Source organism: Aethalodelphis obliquidens, unplaced genomic scaffold, assembly GCF_003676395.1.
Source record: "Aethalodelphis obliquidens isolate GAN/ISIS:26980383/991018 unplaced genomic scaffold, ASM367639v1 scaffold12, whole genome shotgun sequence".
NCBI lineage: Eukaryota > Metazoa > Chordata > Mammalia > Artiodactyla > Delphinidae > Aethalodelphis > Aethalodelphis obliquidens.
The window spans coordinates 22,347,307-22,367,570 of record NW_020837956.1 but is presented as its reverse complement, the minus strand read 5'-3'; the positions used below and the strand labels follow the sequence as shown (position 1 = coordinate 22,367,570).

The window sequence follows — 20,264 nt, the reverse complement described above, 5'->3', positions numbered from 1 at the left end:
AGCCATTTCTCAGGCCTGTGTTTTACTGTGTCTTATTCTTGCAGATATCCTTCTTTCCAGAGTCAGGACAGCCAGAGTGCTTGAAGGACATGAGCTTGGAGCCAAAGAGTGGGGGCCGAGTTCAGAGGCGTTCTGCCAAGATAGCTGTATACCACCTGCAGGAGCTGGCCTCTGCTGAACTGGCCAAGGAGTGGCCTAAGAGAAAGGTGCTTCAGGATCTGGTGCCTGATGATCGGAAGGTGAGGCAGAAAGTAGTATTAATTTTGAACCATTATGTCTGATACTGGGCTTACCACATACAGAAAAGTAAACACACTTGAGTGAGTACATGATAGACAATATTTTGCTCCTTTATCCTTGGAGATGGAGTATATCTGATCCAGCTTCAGTGTTTGGATTCATGTAGGTCCTAGAGTGACAGTCTTTTTCAGAAGTTCTTGAAGGAGCCCTCTTAATTTTAGGCTACTTCCATGGTGAACCTGAATTCCCAGGTCACTTTTTTGTTTGGTCTTTGCCCAGTATATTTCCACTTTGTTAGTTCATATGTAGTAGTTTAATATTTAGTTTAGGTAGGTGTTTTCAGTTTGTTTTTATAGCAGTAGAACCCCTTTCCCCACCTAGTTTTTTTTCCAAATAATAAAAGCTTATGCAAAACACCAGTATATAAAATAACTAAAAATGGAGTTGCTCTGAGTAACTAGGGGTAGTGAGCCCAAAGGCTTGTCTACTTAGCCTTCTCCCTGATACTTTTATCATTCCCCTCCACGGCCCCAAATGCACTTCTGAGGGGTGCAGAGCCCATCTTGGAAGCCTTTGGTTTAGAATAAACAGATCATAGAGGGAAGGAGCCCTATTTGGCCAAGAGGAGACAAGGAGTATATGACAGTGGAGTAGTCATGGGAAGGGGTTGGAGGGCTATACAGTAAGGACTAAGATCAGAGTTAAGGGTCTGTTACTCTCCAGGGTGTCAAGAAGAATAGTTTAGATTTGGCCTGGTGCTTTGACCCATGTGAGAGGAATGTTATGTATTATAAGAAAATAGGTCAAATCTAGAAGTTAACACTTTTTCTTATTTGGTCTAAAAATCAGTCCTACTGGTGTCCAAGAAGTTGGATCCTATTTTTCAATATCAGAACATCCTTTCTTGTTTCAGACTTATTGCCACTTTTTTCATGCCACAGGCTAAAGTACATGGTTATCTAAATTCAGTTTAGATGTGAATTTTGCACAGTGATATATATCTTGTGATATTGCAGTCCAGTTGCTTTCATTTTGCATGGTATGCGTTAGAGAATTTGTTAGCTCACTGGTAAGTTTTGGTATTGTTACCTAGCAGATACTTTCTCAAAATCATCAAACAGTTTTATATTTTGACCGTGTATGGGTTTTAAGGCATAATTATTTTTTTTTAACATAAAAACTTAATTTTTTGGATTGTGGTTCAAAAGTCAAAATGATGACAAACATTGAGATATCTCACTCTCATTTGTCTTTTTCCTCTCCTGTATCTATGATTAACCATTCTTATTAGTTTCTTGTGTGTCCTTCTGGTGTTTCTTGATGCAAACACAAGCAATTTGTTTAGGAAAACCTCCTGTGTTTTCCTTTACTCTCACACTACTACACACTCACAACACTTCTGATACCAGATGTGTGGGGTTTTCCCACACTGGCCAATTCTCCAACACCAGCTGGGTATCCTACAATTTAATATAGTCTGACACTATCTACTTGGAGTTAATATCAGATCATATAAGTTAAGGGCTCAATCCCACAAGACTGCTTCAACTTCAGATTCCAGTCATAAGTCCCAGGTTGTCAACTTGTACTCTGATGGATTGGCTATAAATTGGGGTTCCCATGACACCTTGCTTGGGTTTGATAATTTGCTCAAATGATTCACAGAACTCAGGGAAACACGTTTACTGGTTTATTATAAAGGATGTAATGAAGGGTACAGATGAACAACCAGATGAAGAGATACATAAGGTGAGGTCTGGAAGAGTCCTGAGCATCAGAGCTCTTGTCCTGTGGAGTTGGGGGTGTGTCACTCTCCTGGCACATAGATATGTTCACCAACCCAGAAGTTCTCTGAACCCTGTTATTTGGGGATTTTTATGGAGGGTTCATCGCATATGCATAATTGATTATTAACTCCATTTTCATACCCTCTCTGCTTGCCAGAGAATGGGAGGTGGGCCTGAAAGTTCCAAACTTCTAATCATTGCTTTGTCTTTCTGGTGACCACCCTCCTTCTAGGAGTCCACCAAGAGTCAACTCATTAGAACAAAAGATGCTTCTGTCACCCAGGAAATTCCAAGAGATTTAGGAGCTCTGTGTCAGATATTCCTATAACTGAGGGAATTACAAATTTTAGGAGCTCTGTGTCAAGTACCAGGGTCAAAGATGAAGTATTAGGAGGATCTAGGGTGCAGAGACCAATATATATTTCTTACTATTTTATGAATATATATTCCTTTTTAAAAAACCTTTATATTTTGAAATAATTTTAGACTTACAAAATAATTGCAAAATTAGTACAGAGTTTCCATGTGCTCTTTACCCAGCTTCTTCTAATGCCAACATTTTACATGTAAGTATAACAGGATCCCATCAGCATCCCATCAGGATTCCACATTTAATTTTGTTTACTGTGTCTCCTTAGTCTCCTCTAATCTGTTACAGTTCTTTGGACATTCTTTGTCTTCTGTGCCCTTGACACTTTTGAAGAGACTATCTGGTTATTTTGTAGAATATCCCTAATGTGGGTGTGTCTGGTATTTTCTCAAGATTAGATTGAAGGTTTTATGTTTTTGGCAAAAATGCCTTCAAAGCAATGTTGGCCCTTCACAGTGTACCATATTAGGAGGTATATGTATCTTTTTACTGATGATAATAACCTTGGTCACTTGATTAGGTGTCCAGTTTTATCCATGGCAAAATTACAGTTTTCCCCTTTGTAAATTAATAAATATTTTGTGTGGAGATTGAGACATTCAACTAATCTGCCTTATTATGCTTCTGCCCACTTTAGCATCCATCAGTGATTCTTGTCTGCAACAATTATTTCTATTGTGTTTTAGTCTAATGATGATTTTCTGTTTCCATCATTTCTTATTCAATGTTAATTGGAATTCTCCTGTGAGAAAGATCTTTTTCTTCTATTAATTTATTTATGTAAGTATGGAGTCATGGATACTTACTTTATTCTAGGGTTATAATCCAATGCTGTTATTATTTTGCTGCTCAAATTGTCCCAGATTTGGCCATCAAGGGCTCTTTCAAGTGGGCTCCTGTGTCGTTTCAGCATGTCCCTATCACTTTTTGAGCACTTTTTAATTCTCTGACACCATGAGATACTGTAGGTGCATCTTGTATTTTTCTTGCCCCAGCCCTGGAACCAACTGTTCCTCTAAGGAATCCTTTCTTTTATTGGAGAATATATTTAGAAACAAAGATTTGAGTGCTAGGTGTACTCATTCCTACTGGGATGTCATTGCTTCTGGGTCCTCTTGACGGATATAAATATGACATTTATGTATGAATATTCATGCACACATACACATAATAGTATTTATTCTATATCTGTCTGTTTAAAGCCATGATTCATCTCCAGTCCAACACTACAAGTTTCATTCACACCTTCTTTTTTCCTTACTTATAACTCCTTTCTCTAGTAATGAGAATCCTGGCTGTCACTGTCTACAGTATATTTATTTATTTGCTCAATCCTACTGTAGCATGAAGTAGTTTCAGAATTGTTAACCCATACCTCTGTAAAAAACAAATTTACTAACTAGAGACTAATATTTATATATAGTTTTTTTAATCTTTAGCCTTAGCATATATAGTCAAAGTACTGTTTTCCAAAGTTTCTTAGGTGGGTTCCCACCTCCCCCACTCCTTTCATTATGTTTCTCATTTGTAATAATTATATTTCTCGTTTGTAATAATAAGGTTCATGTGTTACTCTTATTACATTTTGGGTCCCCCCTACATCCTGTTTAATTTAAACCATTCATGGGGGAGTAGCCAAAATGGTAGAGTAGTACAACTGTGAGCTCACCTCCTCCCATGGACAGACCTGTTTACAAAGCAACTATCTTTGAGGATGAGGTGAAGACTAGCAGAAAATAGCAGTTATATCCACAACTAAAGATGTAAAGAAGGAACTACAACAAGATGGGTAGGCAGAGGGGCAGAGACATGGTAGTCAAGACCCATATCCCTGGATAGGTGACCCACAAATGGAAGAATATTCACAACTGCAGCGGTTCTTTCCAAGCTGTGAGGGGTCTGAGCCCCATATCTGACTCCTCCCCAGCCTGGGGGTCCTGCACTGGGAAGATGAGCACCCAGAATGTCTGACTTTGAAGGCCAGCAGGGCTTGCATATAGGAGAGCCAGAGGGCTGTAGGAAACAGAGACTGTCCTCTTAGATAGCACACCAAAAAACCTCACGCACTCCAAGACCCATTACAGAGACAGTAATTGGAAAGAAGCCTGAGTCAGACCCACTTGCTGGGTTTGGAGAGCCTGCCGGAGAGGCAGGAGGCAACTGTGACTCCCCCAGGGGAAACAGTCACTGGTGGCCGCCATTTTGGGGAGCTTGTTTGACTGCGAAGACACTGGTGCTGGCAAGTGCCATGCTGGAGTCCTCCCTCTAGCCTGTGAGCACCAGGGGCTCACCACCCACCAGCCAGTCAGCACCAGTCCCAGGACCGGCTCAGGCTGAGCAGCTACCACACTGGGACCCAGCTCCCTCCACCACTGGGCCCAGGACCTGGCCCCACCCACCAGCAGGCCTGCACCAGCCCTGACACCCCTAGAGCCTGGCCCTGCTCACCAGTGGGCCAGCACCAGCACTAAGAGCCCCAGGTTGCACAGGCAGCTTTTCTGGGACCTGGACGTTCCCAACAGTGGGTTGGCACCAGCCCCAGGACCCCCTGGGCTATGCAGCCAGCCTTACTGGACTTGTCCCACCCACTATCAGGCCAGCATCATCCCTGGGTGCCCCCAAGCCTGGTAGCCAGCCAGCCTAGGACCCAGTTCTGCTCACCAGCAGGTCACCACCAGTCCCAGCGCCCCCTGGGGACCTGCTGTCAGCCACACTGGGACCCAGTCTTGCCCACCAGTGGGCTGGCAGCCACTGCATGAGTCAGGGCCTAGCAGCCAGCTGGACCAGGTGCCAGCCCCGCCTACCAGTGTGCCCGCAGTAGCCAGCCCCGCCACAAAAGAAGGGCTCACATAGCCCACATAGGGGGAAATCCCTAGAGCATATTGTTCCGGTGACCAGAGGGGAGTGTGCTACTAGGTGCCACAGGATGTCTCATACATAAGGCCACTTCTCCAAGATGGGGAACTGTAACTGACCTGTCTAATATATGGAAATAAACACAGAGAATTAGGCAAAATGAGAAAGAGGACTGTGTTCCAGACAAAGGAACAAGACAAAATCCTGGAAGGAGAACTAAGGAAAGAGTAGATAAGCCTTCTACCTGATAGAGTTCAAGGTGATGCTCATAAAGATACTCAGTGAAATCAGGAAAAGAATGGACGAATACAGTGAGAAGTTTAACAAAGAGTTAAAAAATATAAAGAAGAACTGAAGAATACAGTAACTGAAATAAAAAATACACTAGAAGGAATCAACAGTAGATTAGATGATACAGAAGAACAGAAGAGTGAACTGGAGGACAAAATAGTAGAAATTACCCAAGCTGAGTAGAAAAAAGAAAAAGGAATTTTAAGAAATGAAGATAGTTTATGAGAACTAACATTCACATTATAGGGGTCCCAAAAGGGGAAGAGAGAGAAAAGGGGGCAGAGAATTTATTTGAAAAAATAATAGCTGAGGGCTTCCCTGGTGGTGCAGCGGTTGAGAGTCCGCCTGCCGATGCAGGGGACACGGGTTCGTGCCCCGGTCGGGAAGATCCCACGTGCCACGGAGCAGCTGGGTCCATGAGCCATGGCCACTGAGCCTGCGCGTCCGGAGCCTGTGCTCTGCAATGGGAGAGGCCACAACAGTGAGAGGCCCGCATACCACAAATAAATAAATAAATAAATAAAAATAATAATAATAGCTGAAAACTTCCCTAACTTGGGGAAGGAAACACATATCCAGGTCTAGGAAGCACAAAGAGGCCCAAACAAGACGAACCCAAAGAGGTCTGCACCAAGACATATTGTAATTAAAATGACAAAAATTAAAGACAGAAGATCTTAAAAGCAGCAAAGCAACTAGATACGTACAAGAGAACTTCCACAAGACTATCAACTGACTTTTCAGCTGAAACTGCAGGCCAGAAGGAGGTGGCACGATTTATTTAAAGTGATGAAAGGAAAAAACCTACAGTCAAGTACTCTTCCCAGTAAAGCTATCATTCAGATTTGAAGGAGAGTTAAAAGGTTTTTACAGATAAATAAAAGCTACAAGAACTCAGCACCACTAAACCAGCTTTATAAGAAATGTTAAAGGGACTTCTCTAATCGGAAAAGAGAAGACCACAACTAGAAATATGAAAATTACAAAAGGAAAAAATCTCTTTGGTGAAAGCAAATATAGAGTAAAAATAGGAAATCAACCACTTACAAAGCTAGAAGGAAGGTTAAAAGACAAACTAGTAAAATCGTCTATGTGCATAAGGGATATACAAAACAGAAAGCTGTAAAATATGTCAAAAACATTTGAGGGAGAGAGTAAAAATGCATGGTTGTTAGAATGCCTTCAAACTTAAGAGAACATCAACTTAAAAGAAAAAAAAATATATGGGCTGCTGTATGTAAACCTTATGGTAACCACAAACCAAAAATCTGCAATAGAAAAAAGAGAAAGGAGTCCAAAACTATCACTAAAGATAGTTATCAAATTACAAGGAAAGAGAGCAAAAGAAGAAAAAGGAACAAAAAAGAGCAACAAATACCCAGAGAACAGTTACCTAAATGGCCATAAGTACATATCTATCAATAATTACTTTAGATGTAAATGGACTAAGTACTCCAATCAAAAGACATAGAGTAGCTGAATGGATACAAAAACAAAACATGTATACATGCTGTCTAAAAGAGACTCACTTCAGATCTGACTGACTGAAAGTGAGGGGGTGAAAAAAGGTATTCCATGCAAATGGAAACAAAAAGAAAGGTGGCGTATTTATATTTATATCAGATAAAATATTTACATCAGATAAAATAGGTCTTAAAGACCATAACAAGAGACAAAGGACATTACATAATGATAAAGGGATCAATCCATATTTATATCAGATAAAATATTTATATCAGATATTTATATCTGATATTTATATTTATATCAGATAAATATATTTTTATCAGATAAAATATTTATATTTATATCAGATAAAATAGATCAGATATTTATATCAGATAAAATAGGTCTTAAAGACCGTAACAAGAGACAAAGGACATTACATAATGATAAAGGGATCAATCCAAAAAGAAGATATAACAGTTGTAAATATATATGCACTCAACGTAGGAGCTCCTAAATACATAAAGCAAATGTTAACAAACAAAAAGGGAGAGGGACTTCCCTGGTGGTCCAGTGGTTAAGACTCCACGCTCCCAGTGAAGGGGATGTGGGTTCAATCCCTGGTTGGGAAACTAAGATCCCACATGCCGTGTGGTATGGCAGAAAAAAAAAAGGGAGGGGTAGAAATCGACAATAACACAATATTAGTATGGGACTTTAACACCCCATTTACATCAATAGACAGATCATCCAGACAGAAAGTCAATAAGGAAACACTGGCATTAAATGACACATTAGACCAGATGGACTTTATATGTTTTATATATATAACATTCCATCCAAAAGCAGAATACACATTATTTTCAAGTGCACATGGAACATTCTCCAGGATAGACCACACGCTAGGCCACAGAACAAGTCTCAATTTAAGAAGATTGAAATCGTATCAAGCATCTTTTCCAACCAGAAGGGTATGACACATGGAGGCTAAGCAATATGCTACTCAGCAACCAGTGGGTCACTAAAGAAATCAGAGGAAACTGAAAAATATCTGGAGATGAATGAAAATGGAAACACAACAATTCAAAATCTATGGGATGCAGCAAAAGCAGTTCTTAGAGGGAACTGCTAAATTCTAATGATACAAGCCTACCCCAGGAAACAAGAAAAATCCCAAATAAACAACCTAACCTTATACCTAAAGGAACTAGAAAAAGAAGAACAAGCAAAACCCAAAGTTAGTAGAAGGAAAGAAAGAATAAAAATCAGAGCAGAAGTAAATGAAATAGACACTAAAAAATAAATAAAACGGAAACATCAATGAAACTAAAAGCTGGTTCTATGAAAAGTTAAAAAAATTGATAAACCTTTAGCCACACTCATCAAGAAAAAAGAGAGTGACCAAATAAATAAAAGGAAAAAGGAAACGTTACCACTAACAACAGAGAAATACAAATGATCATAAGAGACCACTATGAATAATTACAGTATATGCCAATAAAAAGGGCAACCTAGAAGAAATGGATACATTCCTGGAAACATCCAATCTCCCAAGACTGAATCAGGAAGAAATAGAAAATATGAACAGACCAAATTGAATCAGTAATTTAAAAGCTCCCTACAAACAGAAGTTCAGGACCAGATGGCTTCATAGGTCAATTCTACAAAACATATAAAGAAGAGTGAACACTGGTCCTTCTCAAACTGTTTCAAAAAATTGAAGAGGAAGGAACACTTCTGAACTCATTCTATGAAGCCAGCATCACCCTGATACCAAAACCTGACAAAGACACCACAAAAAAAGAAAATTACAGGTCAGTATCACTGATGAACATAAAGCAAAAATCCTCAACAAAGTATTAGCAAATCTAATTCAACAATACATTAAAAGGATCATACACCATGATCATGTGGGATTTATCCCAGGGATGCAGTGATGGTTCAGTATCCACAAATCAATCAGTGTGATATATCACATTAACAAACTAAAGAATGGAAAGTATGGGGTTATCTGAATAGATACAGAAAAACTTCTGACAAAATGCAATCCATCTACGATAAAAATTCTCAACAAAGTGGTTACAGAGGGAACATACGTCAACATGATAAAGGCCATCTGTTACAAGCCTGCCAGTAACATCCTACTCAATAGTGAAAAGCTAAAAGCATTTCTTCTAAGATCAAGAAGATAAGGATGCCCACTTTTATTAAACATAGTATTGGAAGTCCTAGCAACAGCAATCAGACAAGAAAATAAAATCAATGGCATCCAAATTGGAAAGAAGTAAAATTGTCACTGTTTGCAGATGACATAATACAATATAGAGAAAATCCAAAGGATACCACAAAAAGCTATTAGAACTGATCAATGAATTCAGGAAAGTTGCAGGGTACAAAATTAATACACAGAAATCTGTTGTGTTTCTATACACTAAAAACGAGCTATCAGAAATCAGAATTAAGAAAACAATCCCATTAACAGTTGCATCAAAAAGAATGAAATACCTAGGAATAAATCTCACAAAGGAGGTAAAAGACCTATACTTAGAAAACCTAAGACACTGATGAAAGAAATTGCAGACAACAGAAACAAGTGGAAAGATATACCATGCTTATGGATTGGAAGAATTAATATTGTTAAAATGACTAAGAAAGAGGAAATGCTTATAAATAAAACCAGTTTTGTACTGTGATTTACCAAAGGTTCTTTAGGTTACCTTTCTTACTTCTTCCATTAACCTCTATGGGCTTGGATCTGTTCTTCTGTCTCAGAGAATCAGTTTCCTTTCAGATGCTTCCATTTTTCAAGCAGGAGGACTGTGTATTACCAATGGTGAACTTTGCAAGAACTGTCTCTACAGGTGTTAACTCTTCTGGAAACTAGTTATAGTTGTAAGAAGAGACTAACTGGTGTCAAAGCATGAGAAAGGAAGTGCTAGGAATAATTCTACTTTTGCAGTATAAGCAAAGAAGAGATGTTCTATTCCCTGAGTTTTCTCACATTCTTTCAGGTTGAACCTTAATCTTTTTGTGTTAGAATTTTTAAAATATCAAAAATTAACATGATGTCATTGAAGAAAAATGATAAATGCAGATAAGCAGGCAGAAAATCACTCAAAATTCTAGCACCCAGAGAATACCACTGTTAACATTTTGATTTATAGCCTTTGACCCATATCCATATATTTCTATTGAATATGTAATATATATATGTCCCTTGAGTATAATATATACATATTATATATATATATTATATATAGAGAGGGAAAATTTATATTGCTTTCTCTTTTGTAACAAATATTTTAACTGTATAATGCTCTGTCACTAGCTTTTTTTTTTCAACTTTAGATGAAATGTTATATCTGAAAGTCTCCTGTCCTCTGTCAAAAATCAAACTATTTTAAGACAGAACAATAGGCAATTATACTTACGTGTTTCAGGAACTTTAAAGGATCTTACATATTATCATTTTTGTGTATGAAAATATACTTCTGCAACTCTAGAATTATATGAACCTGAAGAGTTATGTAATTCTGTTACTTTTGGGGTATTTTGGTTGAAAGTTGGATTCCTCCAATAAAATGTTTCTTGTCTTGTAGTTAAAATATACTCGTCCTGGGCTACCGACCTTCAGCCAGGAAGTACTACACAAATGGAAGTCAGATATCAAGAAGTATCATCGCATTCAGTGTCCTAACCAGGTGGTTCTTTCTCATTCATTTATTCACTAAATGTTGATCAAGCATCTGCTGTTTGTTTCAGTTATTTATTCCTTTGTGACAAAACACCTGAACTTTAGAGGCTTAAAACATCAATTACTTTGTTAACGATTCTGTAAGTCAACAATTCTGTCAAGACTCAGAGGGCAGTTGTATATGGCACCAGCTGGAATCATTCATGGGTTGCATTCTGCCGGAAGCTCTGATGGGGCCTGAATGTCAGGTGGCTTCTAAGCAGCCACTTCAGCTGGGAGATTGATTGTCCACATGGCCTCTCTCTCTTGCATGGTAGTTGGGTTACCAGTGGGGTACATGGTGACTGAATTCTCAGACAGAGTATTCCAAGAACATAAAAGCAACAGCTCAGATCTCTTAGGCCTAGCTTCAGAATTTGTTCAGCCTCATTACCATAGCATTCCGTTGGTCAAAAAAATAATAGGACTTATCCAGTTTCAAAGGGAGGATAAATGACTCACTTCTTGATGGGAAGAGTGGCAGAGAATTTCCAGGCATCATTAATCTACTACAGCTGTATATGCAGTACTTTGGGGAGGAGTAGATATATAAGAAGTAAGAGACACATTTGCACTAAAGAAAGCTGGTTTTTGGAAAAACTTGAGCATACAGTTTTTTGTATTTTTGTAAGTATCAGAAAAGTACTAGGGAACAGAGTGTTTTAAGCTTTTTTAAACAACTTTTTTACCTCTTTTTCTTTTACCTTTCCTTGGTTTTCTTTTTGTTCTTTGGCTTACATATTTTTCTGTGTGGTTTGTGGTGCAATTTATTGGGTTTCTTCCCCCCTCCCTCCCCCCGCAAGGGTACAGTGGGTTAGTGCAAATGGCCAGATTGCTAAGAAAAGGATGCTGTTTGCTGTGGTCTTCACATGATTTCTTTTTCTCTCTTTCAGGGCTGTGAGGCTGTCTACAGTAGTGTATCTGGCCTTAAAGCTCACCTGGGCTCTTGTACATTGGTTTGTAACGTTCTGAACTATTTATCTTAACATGACCTCTAAAATAGTCTGACATGGAAGAGAATTCAGATTCGGTGAACAGCTAGTTGTCCTGTTTGCTATTATCTTCAAAGGCTGGTTTAGTTTAGTTTTGTTTTTTTTTGTCCCAAAGATCCTCGGTCTGTTAATTGGGTGGGATGCCAGGGTATGTCCAAGATGCAGAATGGGCCAAAATAGCCATAAGTCATATCAATGAAAAAATTTGGAGAAAAATATATAGTTCTGAGTCCCTACCAGGGATTTAACTTCTTCCACCTGAGCGTCTACCACACTGCGCCTGCCCTATCTTATTGGGCCTTCAACTTCCTAGAATCAACTTACATTGTGCTTATCTGGATTGGTGAAGATCCTCAAACCCATCTGAACTATTCTGGCTTCTGGGGATGGGAGGTGCGATCCCTGGGTGTTAGGCTAACAGCCATTCACCTCACTGAATCTTTTCCATGTTGACCCCAGTGCCCTGCAACCTACCAGTCATGGGGATGGCTGCCACTTTCCATTCCCATTCAGAAGTATCTCCTCACACAAAATAAGCACCATGGAAACCCGAAGCTTCAGGAGCAGAGAGAAGTCTCAGTCAAGGCAACAAGGGAGTTGGAGACATCCAAACCAGATCTGTCCAGGAATACTTAGGAGTTCGTCATCTTGATCCTAGTTTCTGAGTCATTCAGCTAGATCTTATGGAGGGTACTCTTCTAATTCTGGATTCCTAAGGCACTCTTTGCAGCAGTGGATTGATTCTAGTGGGAAGAATTGCGCATTGGTGCCTCATTGAACTTAAGGAGTTTGATAATTTGAGGGGAGGAGCCAAGAGAACCTGCAAGTGAAGTGGAAGACATAAGGGAAGATAGAAAAACGTGACATGTTACATAATAAAATTAGGGGAACTTCAGGTTGTGTTGGGGAGGGTCAGTGGGGTCAGTGTTTGGTATAGAACTGCATTAGGATAGATGTGTTATGGTCATAGTATGCCCAAACTTGTTTTCCTAAATATAGTGGTGTTTCGGATTTTCTTCCTTCTTCACTTTGCTGAAGTAGTATCTCCTCTTTTCATCTCTGAGAGTCCCTACCCATTGCCCAGGTATGTGTTCCTGAATTTACCCTTCTCTTTCTTTCTTTCTTGAAAATAGGGAACCTTTGTGGCTGGAAAATACAAGTGTCTTCTATGTCAAAAAGAATTTGTGTCAGAGAGTGGTGTCAAGTATCACATCAACTCTGTCCACGCTGAGGTGAGGTTTCTCCTTTCCCACAGTGTTTTTATATTCTTGTGGACCCCATGAATATGCCACAAGGGATGGGAATTTTGTGCCTGTTATTATAGGCTAAGACTGTCAGAGAGACTAAAGGGTCTACATTAGAGTTTAAAAACTTCCTAAAATTAAGCGTGTAATAGTTTTTTTCTGTGAAAGCATTTAAAATCACTGTGGGTGTGAGCATCCCTGACTCTTCTAATTATCTTAAGTCCGATTAAATCAGACATCTGGGAACCAGGCTGCATTTACACCTTTGGAATTCTTGTTTCACAGCAATGTCTGTGCTCCTGTTTTCCGGTATTCCAACATCTTGGAGCAACCTGTTTTGAATATTGTTGAAATACCATATAGAAACAATGTAAAAGATGTTATTGAGACAATTGAGGCAACTTGAATACTAGCTGTACTACTAAGTAATAGTAATGTGTCAATGTTAATATTCCAAAATGTGATAATTGTATTGTAGTTATGCAGGGGAATGCGCTTGTTCTTAGGCAGGTACATGATGTTTTTAGGGATGAAGTATCATGTCTGTAGCTAAATTGTGAATGGTTCAGAGGGAGGGAGGGAGGGAGGGAAGAAGGGAGAGAAGGAGGGGAAGAGAGAGTAACAATGGTCAATCTAGGTGTTCATTGAACTATTGTAACTTTTCTGGAAAGTTTGTAAATTTTCAAAATTAAAAAATTCTGTTAAAAATGCTTTAAGTTCAGAAGGTCAAGAGTTTTCTCTTGGGGAAAGTTTTTAGGAGTCCAGGTGAACAGAGAAATTCTCTACCATATAATTAAATACCCTTATTGCAAAAGCTCAAGGAGTAGAGTGTGCATTCTCTTGGCATATTTTACTGCAGATACTGTTGTTGCCTGGTGAGGAAAAATAGCAAGCGCCTGCGGCTGTCCTCTGCCCTCAGATGCAATAGTTCTTAGCAGTGTGGGCTTTAGTTAGTGTCATCCATTGTGTTCCTGTTGCTTTACTGGTTGAAGCTTTGGGAATCCCTTTCCATATCTGAGATTTCTTCAGGAAGGCAGTCTTTTTTTTTTTAATAATGTTACCTTTCTATGCTTTGGGAAGTATTTGAAAGATAATTATCTCCTGACAAAATCTGGCCTTTGTATAGTTCACTTGTTTCTCCAATTTCTGTTTCAAAAGTTGGAACCAACAAATTTCACTTAGTTTGGGACTTGCTCCCAAGTATTTGTTCAATAATTTATGCCTGTATTTATGAAATCCTTATGGTGTTAAACATGTTTACCTTGTTCCTCCCTTTCTGCCTCACTTTTTTTTTTTAAATTATATTTATTTTTTTGGCCGCATTCAGTCTTCGTTGCTGCACGCAGGCTTTCTCTTGTTGCGGAGAGCTGTGTGCGGGCTTCTCGTTGCGGTGGCTTCTCTTGTTGTGGAGCATGGGCTCTAGGCTCCTGGGCTTCAGTAGTTGCAGCATGTGGGCTCAGTAGTTGTGGCACATGGGCTCAGTAGTTGTGGCTCGCGAGCTCTAGAGTGCAGGCTCAGTAGTTGTGGCACACGGGCTTAGTTGTTCCGCGGCATGTGGGATCTTCCCGGACCAAGGCTCGAACCCATGTCCCCTGCCTTAGCAGGCAGATTCTTAACCACTGTGCCACCAGGGAAGTCCCTAACCCTTAATTTTTTTAAACTGGGACTCAGAGAGGTTAAATTAATTTTCTGATCGTCACGTGGCTAGAAACAGAGCTAGGATTTGCACCCAGGTGGTCTGGCTGCAAAATTCATGCTCTTAACCACTACACTGTCATGAAATAAAAATCTCCTATGGCTCAGTGCTTTACATCTCATGAGAAGATTTTTAAAAGGAGAGGAGTGGGTGGGATCATGCTAAGTAATCAGTAGTACCCGAAATCATGTCTTACACAAGAAATGCTTGTAATGACTGCTCTGTACTGAATTTCTCCAGTTTAAAAGACACAGTTCTAAGCTCTGGTTCCATATCTGTTTCCTCTTTACTGTGTTCTGTCCTAATCATGCCTTTAAAAAAAATCTTCCCATACCACTTCCTAGTGCACTATATTTTGACTGGATAATGTTTCTGTTTTGCCTCTGTAGGATTGGTTTGTTGTAAACCCAACAACGACCAAAAGCTTTGAGAAGCTGATGAAGATAAAACAGCGACAGCAAGAAGAAGAAAAGCGGAGGCAGCAACACAGGAGCCGAAGGTCTCTAAGAAGGCGGCAGCAGCCTGGCATTGAGCTTCCTGAGACAGAGCTGAGTCTTAGAGTAGGGAAGGATCAGAGGAGGAGTCATGAGGAACTGCTCGTGGCAACGTCCTGTAAAGAACCAGAGCAGGAGCCAGTGCCAACACAGTTCCAGAAAGTCAAGCCCCCAAAGACGAATCATAAACGAGGAAAGAAATAGGCAGGCAGTGTGAAAGCACTCCTGGGAGAGTGGATGGGATGCTGTGGTCACAGGGACCTGTGTGGAGAGGCCTGAGTCACGGGGGCCAAGTGAAGAGAAATTTACTCTTTCAGCTGTTTGTGTAAGGCTGTGGCACTCTCAGCTCCTTCCTCCTGTGTAAATTTCAGTGTTTTCCCTATTGATTCACGTGGACCCTCCACCACCCACACCCCCATCTCCTTTTTGGTAGATTTTCCTGCTATTCTCATTGGAGTCCTCCTATTTTTCTCTTATCTTGCCCAAAGAGCTCCTCCTTAAGGCCCACTATAGGCCCTTCTTGCCCCATACAAGACTAAGAAACCTGTTTGATTATCCTTTCCATACTGGGGTGTAGAATGTTCTTGGAAGCTCCATTGATTTCGTAGTCACTCCATCATCTTATAAAACAATTCCAAACTAACTCTTTAAAACCATACTGATCTATCATTTTGTATTTGTGATATAACAAGCCTAGAACCTAGAACTGTTGTCACTCCTTTAATAAGGTTCCCCCGTCTGCTTGGGTGACAGAATTTATGGAGGCTCTTTGTTGTCTCAATACGGTTTTAGGATTGAAAGTGAGAAAATAGATTTAGAATAAAAAAGCTAGACCCTCCGGACACAGGTTTTCCTAGGAAATGCTTTGTTTGTCCCAGGTGGCAGTAAGTAACTAGACCCACACACATGAAATGCAGCCTTAGGAGGAATGTGTCCCACACATAAAATGACTGGAAAGAAGAAAGTAGCAGCAAAAATAAATACCGCCTCAACTTCTCTGGGTGTGAGGCCTCCTCTGTTGCTATGACCAGTGCCCTCCTGCAGCTTGTCTTGCTCCTGACGTTTTGAGGATTGAAAGAGAAATAAACCCTTTTGCTCCTGATGTTTGACACAGAACCCTAATATTGCTGGTACTCCTGTGAGGATTGGTAGCCAAGGTGCACATTCCTTCTCCCCTGGACTTGACCTGACTTGTTAGTCTGCACTCTGTTAAGTCCTCGTATCTCCCTTTAGCCAAAGTCTGTCTCTTTGAATTTTCTGAGAATATTGTCCTCTACCTTCTTTTTTAGATGTTGTGTTCTGTCCTTTTTATAACCTGAGACTTTGACACCAGGTGTAGATATTTATCTGGAGTTGGAAAGAAAAGTTCTTTTTCTGAACCTCATGCCTACCTGATAGTATCTGTTAGCCTGTTTCTCTTTGAGGCTGGCTTTCCCTGGAGCATTGGTTAGAGCAGCTCTGTTGTCGTATTCCTGGATTCTCTTCCCCTTTTCCATAAATATTGGTCTTCTATATTCTTGCCAATTTTTGTGGCTTATGCCACATAAAAAGCCAGGGACCCTTAACCCTAATATGGACCAATACTGCCTTTTCAAATTCTGAAAGGCTGTTACCACTTTTAACTCTGTTCTCTGTGCTCCTCCATATAGCCTTAAAATGTGGGCTTTTGTGAAGACCACTTTCAAACATGGGAGCATTGAAACCTGATTGGGATACTGCCAGAACGGGTAGTTTTGCAACAAGGGAAGGATGTGGTCTGTCCACTCGACATTGTCATTGGCAGTTGCTCCCTTAAAGCCCTTTCCGTACATGAGGATTGTCAGGGAGGAAAATGGAGAAGCTCTGTTAATTTCTGGTGAGTAAGACTTGGGGAATGTTTGGCAATGGCAAGAAAAATAAATGACTCTGTGTTAGAATGATGTTTTCCATTGTTCATTGACTCCAACGTGCTACCTGTCTCCTTGCTGACACAGTGTGTCTGGGGAAGATAACGACTAGAGATGGGAATGAGTTTGGAAGAAGTAACACGTACAGTTGAGTCAGTGGTTCTTTGGGCCCTGAAATGCGCTGGTTCAAATGAATCACTCATACCTTGCTTTATTGCTCCTCCTCTTACAGATAGCGATTTTAAGTAAAGTGTGTACATTGTTGTTTTAGACATAATGGTAGTGCACACTTTAAATAGACTACAATATAATATAAACATACCTTTTATATGCACTGGGAAACTGAAAAATTCATGTGACTTGCTTTATTATGAAATTTACTTTATTGTGGTGGTCTACACCCAAACCCCCAATAACAGATGTGTGCCTGTAACTGGTTTGAGATTAAACTTGTCCAGTCTCATCCAGGGCCCTTGCAGGTGATCCTTTTATTTTTCCTGTCTGAGCCAGGGATCAGCAGGACTCACTAGAGATGATCCTAAATATATTAATTGAATTTTTAAGATTTTTAACCAAATTCATTAGAATAATATTTATTGAAGTTGAGCGGTATCAGGTTTAGCTAGATTTTGGAGCAATGTGAACTCCCTGCACTTTGGAATGGACATTGGGTACAATCAATTTAAAAACTAATTGGCAGGATCTCTTAAAATTGAAGATATGCCCTGAGACTCAGTAATTTCACTCCTACGGCTATACAAACTACTCCTGGTCAGGTGTTCTACTAGACATCTACAAGAATGATGTTGCAGTCTAATTTCCAATATGTACTGGAAACATCCTGTACCAGAGACTACTGGCTGTCCAGCAAAATTGGCTTTACCTTGCAGAATTATAGGATTATAGGAGAAATGGCTAGACTGCACTTCCAGCCCTCCAGCCAATTCCCCTGTAGTGATGGGGTAGCCAACTAACTTCTCTCTGGTGGAATGTGAGTGCAAGTGATGTGTGTCAATTCCATGCCAGGACTTTTAAGAGAGCGAGTGTACCTCCATGCTTTCTTTCCCCTTCTTCTGGCTAGATGCAGTTGATAAGGCAGCTCTAGGTCATGGTAGACCATAACATGGAAGATATCGATTCCCTGAATGACCCCAGGAAAGACTATTTGCCAATCAGGATGATCTATCTATCTGAGACTATTGTATGAGCAAAAAATAAATGCCTTTTCTTTGAGTCATGATATAATCTTGGGTCTCTTCCTGAGCCTAGTCTCTTACATAAGCTACTTGTCCATTATCAGGAGAAAATGGGTAAGTTGTGGTCTTCATCCTGAGGAATACTATACAGCTGTCAGAAGAACCAGGTCTTCTTTTAAAAAAAATTAGCATTTGTTTAATAGGTTTTAAAGCACTTTTTCCCTCACATCTCTTTAAAACAACTGATTCATTCAACCAAGAGACACAGAAAACCTTTACGTGACTCAGTGGGTAAGTCATTGGGGGAGAGGACCTGGGTCTCTGCATGCCACTCGAGGTAGTGGATTTCTTCCTAAGGCAACGGGGACAGCTAGGGGAGTGTCAGGTGGGGGGTGATACCACCAGATGTGAACTGAGATGATGGATGGGGCTGCCCCTCTGCAGCAGCATGCAGGACGGGCTGGATTTTCCATTTCAGTCAGGTAACCTTACCCCTTTAACACTACCCCAAGAACCAGGTCGTCTTGTATCATCATGAATACAGCTCCAAAATAAAGTCTGGGAAAAGCAAGTTATAGAATACATCAAGAGTCCCATCTGTGGAAGGTTTAAAAACATGGAAAAACAATGCTCTATTGTTTATGGATATATAGAAGTAAAAGTATATAGACTACATAAATATAGTACCTATAAATATATTTTAATAAAATACAGAAAAGATAGGAAACCATGCACAGGCATGATAAACATCAACTTTAGATAATGCTTCTGGGATCCAGAGGGACAAGTGAATGGTAAGTTCTTATTTTTTCAAATGGATAGTGAGTTTGTTATACTTTTCTATATCTTTTGCTATGTGTGAAATGCTTCATTTTAAAAATCTGTTCAGGCACTTCTCTGGTGGTCCAGTGGTTAAGACTCTGTGCTTCCGCTGCAGGGGGCGTGGGTTCAATCCCTGGTCTGGGAAGAAAGATCCTGCAAGCCGCATGTTGTGGCCGAAAAGAAAAAGTTCACACAAACAAGAAAGAAAAAATACTCTGCCCACCTCCTTCTTCAAAAGGAACAGTTTAGGAATTTTTCTTCTGCTTCCTCTTCCCCTCACACTAAGAATCAGCTCTCCCCCACGTCTTCTGTTCACCTCCATGTTTGCCATTCCATTCCGAACAGTCATCACCTCTTGCCTTTTCAAGAGCTTCCTAACTGGATTCCATCTGCTTTTCACTGGCTTGGTACACTCCGCATACTGCTGTAGTGAGTTTTTATACTGTAAATCAACCTCGTTCACTTGCTTAAAGCCTAGCGATTTCCCAATGCACTTAGAATAAAAGTCATCCCCTTTACCTTGTCCTACAAGCCCTGCCTACTCTATTAACCTTTTTAGCCTCATCCGCCTCTGCTCTGTCCGTGTTCGCTGCCATTCCCCAACTACACTTAGCCACACTGACTCTTCTGTTCCTTAATCCTACTAAACTCCTTCCCATCTTAGGGCCTTTGCATTCACTGTTCCCTCTGTCTGGAATGTCTTCTTCCCCAATTTTTGTACATCAGGCTTCATGTCGTTCAAGTCTTAACCTAAATTTCACCTCACAGGTCTTTTCCATCTAAATGCACTTTCCGTAACATCACCCTCTTTCCTTTCCAGCACAGGAAAGCAGACGAAAAGTAGGCTGAGATCCTCGTTGGCCAAACCTACTGCTGGCTTGCTGACGGGAATTTCTAAGGGCCTTTATCAACAGGAGTCCCCAACCCCTGGGCTACAGACCGGTGCACGGCCTGTTAGGAACTGGGCCGCACAGCAGGGGGTGAGCAGCGGGGGAGCGAGCAAAGCTTCCTCTGCCGCTGCCCGTCGCTTCCCATCGCTCGCATTACCGCCTGAACCCTCCCCTCCCCCCCCAACCCCACCCCACCCACCCCCACCCCCCGTCCGTGGAAAAATTGTCTTCCACGAAACCGGTCCCTCGTGCCAAAAAGGTTGGTGACCGCTGCTTTATCAGATGATTCACCCTTTAAAGTCTTCAAGCCCTCAGAGGCCT

General features: G+C 40.5%; 1 protein-coding gene across 6 annotated transcripts in view; it reads left to right on the top strand.

Annotated features, from left to right (window-relative positions):
• ZNF512 (zinc finger protein 512) overlaps window positions 1-17,068 on the top strand; it is a 35,561-nt gene extending 18,493 nt beyond the window's left edge. For 5 of the 6 annotated variants that reach the window (XM_027113540.1, XM_027113538.1, XM_027113534.1 and 2 more), the window contains 5 exons: window positions 45-239; window positions 10,590-10,691; window positions 11,617-11,679; window positions 12,849-12,947; window positions 15,045-17,068. In XM_027113540.1, the coding sequence (XP_026969341.1) occupies window positions 45-239; window positions 10,590-10,691; window positions 11,617-11,679; window positions 12,849-12,947; window positions 15,045-15,353 (768 nt within the window). In that variant the 3' untranslated portion in view covers window positions 15,354-17,068. The remainder of the gene's footprint in view (window positions 1-44; window positions 240-10,589; window positions 10,692-11,616; window positions 11,680-12,848; window positions 12,948-15,044) is intronic. The other variant, XM_027113536.1, reaches the window with a different exon arrangement.
• Window positions 17,069-20,264: the final 3,196 nt, after the last annotated feature.